This window comes from Geospiza fortis, unplaced genomic scaffold (genome assembly GCF_000277835.1).
Source record: "Geospiza fortis unplaced genomic scaffold, GeoFor_1.0 scaffold203, whole genome shotgun sequence".
In the NCBI taxonomy this organism is placed as follows: domain Eukaryota; kingdom Metazoa; phylum Chordata; class Aves; order Passeriformes; family Thraupidae; genus Geospiza; species Geospiza fortis.
This window is the reverse complement of record NW_005054385.1, coordinates 939268-943075: the sequence shown is the minus strand read 5'-3', so window position 1 is coordinate 943075 and position 3808 is coordinate 939268. Positions and strand designations below refer to the sequence as shown.

Sequence of the window (3808 nt, the reverse complement as noted above, 5' to 3'; positions counted from 1 at the left end):
GTAGGGAAAAGCAGGGAGCAGAAGCCATGTGCAAAAACAAGAAGGTGTGCAGGGAAAAGCAAAACCAACAATCCTGATAAAGGGCAGAAATTACATCACATGCTTTCACAGATAGGCAAGGACAGCATTGAAAACCTTCCACACTCACTAACAGGACACATACTCAGAACTTTTAACCTTCCAAGGATTTCATGCATATTGTCCTCTTAAGTCACAACGTTTAAGCGTCCAGCCTGTCCACACCATGACTAAACCTGCCTCAAAAGAAGAGCAATGAAACCAGAGGTGACTCCATCCTCCTCAAAGAAGGGTGGTAGCACGACAGTGCTTACAAGAATCCCTGTAACACCCTTTGGTAGGCATTTCAGAACTTACAAAGGTGGTGCTTTGTGATCCTGGGCAGCTTCTGGTCCTTCATTGCAATGTATTCAGAGCACACAACACTGAGTGTAGAAACAGGGAACCTTGAAAAAAGAGATGCATGACAGGTGTGAACACTAAGAAGACAACCCATCCTTTCCCTGGTGGAATGCAATCAGAAAAAGCATTCCAACCCAGGACTGCAGGAACTGGTGTAAGACAATAGCAGAATCCTGCACTGAAAAATTTACCTGGAAATTTGTACAGAAATACTAAGGGCACAGTGGTTTTACTAGAAGCCGTAGCCAGTTACCCCAAATTATCTGTCCTTACATCTTGAAAAAAAAAACAGCCAGCACTTGTGAACAGGGACTGAAGTGACATCCTACTGTAACAGCAGCTTCTTTTAAAGAGGATGAGCCAGGTCGAGTAGAGACCATAAGGGAAAGAATAACAAAGGTAATTCACATTCTGTCTTGCTTCCATAACAGCTGAGCCCTGCACACAGAAAGGCTTCTGGGGCCCCCTCCTCTGCTCCTTGTATGCAGTGGAAATGCTGCTTTTATTGTATGCTACATCATTATGTTGCAGCTGGAGAAAGAAAAAAAAGCCCTTTTTGTACTTGCCTATAAATGGTCAGGTCATGAAAGAAATAAATTGCAACAAATTATGAGGTCCTACTCAAACTGCAGCTCTCTGCAAGCACAGAGTATTCCCAGGTAAGCAGCCACTTGCCCATTTATTTAATCTTTCTTTTTTTTTTTTTTCCTTTTGTAATTAAATATACTTTAGACATCTAAACAGCCAATATGGAACAGCCTGGTTTTCAAAGCCAGCATGCTCTGTAACTGCGGCAAGTTCTCAGAGTCAGGCTGATGGTGCAAGGCATGAACTGCACATTTAAGTTACATAAGCAACTTTCACTAGAGAATATATAAAATGTCAAAATCTGGTACTATGCCTTATGTTCCTCTGTTTCAGAGTCTAAAAGTTAAAAACTGCTGCAAAACCACCAAAGGTTTTCAGTCACAAAGATGCATGCTTTGAGCTTTAGATAGTTGAGAAGCCTTTTAAGATGAAACTTGGTGATTTGAGAAGGTTTAAAGGTTTGATGTTTTTATTTAATTTATTTAATTTTAGCATTCCTGGAGTTTGGAAAGTTAGGAGTCCATCTGGATTCCACAGTTTTAAGATTTTTTTTTTTAATTCTGAGGTAAAATAACTTTCCTTGATATTCACAAAAAGGCAGTTTACAAATATAACCACGTGTGCTTTCCTTTGGACACATGGACACATGATTGAACTGGCTGCCAGCAAAACAGGCTGCCAAATGCTGAGAAGGTTTGCAATCAGTCTGCAATGAAAAAATATATACCCCCTCCACCAAAATTTACATGGCATAGTACTACATAAAGAGATAACATAATCATTGAGCAGAAAGCAACCACATGAAATAAATGCAGCAAATATTTGCTTATCCAGCCACTAAATAAGGAAAACCTAGACTGAGTGAGACAAAAATGGAGAGTCCTTATTTTTCATATGATACAAACTATTATCATTCTCTTCCTTAAAAAGCCATGTGAACAAGTTGAAGTTACAGTGTGGTGGAAGGCAAGCACAAGCACACTCGTGCTGTGCCACATCATGTTTGTTGTGTTTTAAAGGCAAGTTAGCTCATTTCTTCCAGCACTTGTGAAAGCAGGAGAAAAAACAGATGACGGTGGGGCAAGAAGAGAATTTGAAATATAGAAACAGAGCAAACCCCCATTCTCTTCTTCAAGTTTCAAAGGCATCCTCATTTGCATTTCCATAACTGAAAATTGAAAGTGCACGTTTACTTCTACCCTTTCAGATGTGATATTGTACAAATTCAAAATGGGCCCATAATTCGAAGAGACACAACCTGGAGTCTAAGCCACCCCTGAAGTACCAGCAGAACAAAACCTGCGCAGGGATACAGCAGCCAAGATCAGTACATAGCAGCAGGTCAGCCCCTCTGCTTGGTCTGAGGTGCCTGTACTTCAGAGACTGTAAAAATAGACAGTGGCAGGTTTTTAAGAAAGCACCAGCATCCTGTATTGCTGCAGGTTAATGATATTCTGTTAAAGCCATATGGATCAGTGTCATGCAGACACCAAGGAGGAAGGAGAAGGGGACAGGGTGATGATGAAAACTGAGACAGGAGAGTGGGAAAGCTGAGGAAGAGGAGTAGCTGCATCTCCACTGGTCTCTGCAGCTATTGCACAGACTCAGGAGCTCATCCTGAAAATGGCAATTTAATATGCCCACACCCTAGGCCCAGATAGAAACACTGTTCCAGTATCTGCTCCCCACAGGGATTCCCTATCTGGCGCAAGGTAAAGAGCAAATCAAGCTCTGTCTGAGCATCCCATAATACAAAACTAATTCCTCAGATACTCCTTTGGACACCAGCCACCTTTTGTGCCTGATGCCAGACCCTGGGTAATGCAGCATCAGCTCCTTATGGCCCTTCTCTTTGGCACAGGAAGACGCTGGGTGCCGCCTGTGCTGTGAGGGTGCTGTGTGGGGAGGAGGCCAGCAGGCACAGCTTTGCAGCCCACCTTGAACCGGGGACGTATCCATGCAGAGACACCAGAGTCAGACAGCACTTCACATCAGGTGAGGCACCCCTCTAAACAGGCTTCAGGTTATGTGCAAAACTTGGTCATCATTTATGCAGGCGTATACGAACGAGCAGAAAGAGATGGTCTGTGCGCTGGTTTTGGCTTGGGTAGTGTCCACTTTCTTCACAGTGGCAGTATAGGGCTGGGTTTTGGATAGGTGATGAACACAGGGTTGAAAACACAGGAATATTTTTGTTATGGCTGAGCAGGGCTTAAACAGAGCCAAGGTCTTTGCTGCTCCTCACCCATGCCACCAGCGAGGAGGCTGAGGGAAGGAGAAAGGCACAAGGAATTGAGGGAACACAGCTGCGACAGCTGACGCCGAATGATCCAAAGTCCTATACCTTCTGGTGCCACGCTTAACATATAAAACTGGGGGAAGAAGAAGAAAGGGGAGGAAGTTCAGTCATGGAATTTGTCTTCCCAAGTCATCCTTACACAGGATGGGGCCCTGCTCTCCTGGAGATGGCTGAACATCTGGCTGCCTATGGGAAGCAATGAATTAATTCCTTGATTTGCTTTGGTTCTTTTACTTTCCCTATTAAACTGTCTTTATCTCAACCCATGTGTCCCTTCCTGCTGTAAAAGGGGAGTTGGGGAGGACTCCTATTGATAGATTTCTCAGATGAAAATAAAGCACAAACGCAGCAATATTATATCTGAGAACTGTTTGTTGATAAAGAAGGGTAAGTGTTCCGACCGAAGTGGGACAGAAAAGAGAGCAGGGAGGGAAAAGGAGAGAGGGAGCGAGGAGCAGCAGGCAGGACAGGTCGCTGCCGCGGCTCGCCCGCTCAGCGTCA

The 3808-nt window shown here is 43.9% G+C and overlaps 1 protein-coding gene across 1 annotated transcript in view; it reads right to left on the bottom strand.

Moving 5' to 3' along the window:
• LOC102040902 (E3 ubiquitin-protein ligase Topors) overlaps positions 1–3808 on the bottom strand; it is a 34351-nt gene that overhangs the window by 26721 nt on the left and 3822 nt on the right. Inside the window, exon 2 of the mRNA XM_014308782.1 lies at positions 3254–3380. Coding sequence (XP_014164257.1) covers positions 3254–3380 — 127 coding nt within the window. The remainder of the gene's footprint in view (positions 1–3253; positions 3381–3808) is intronic.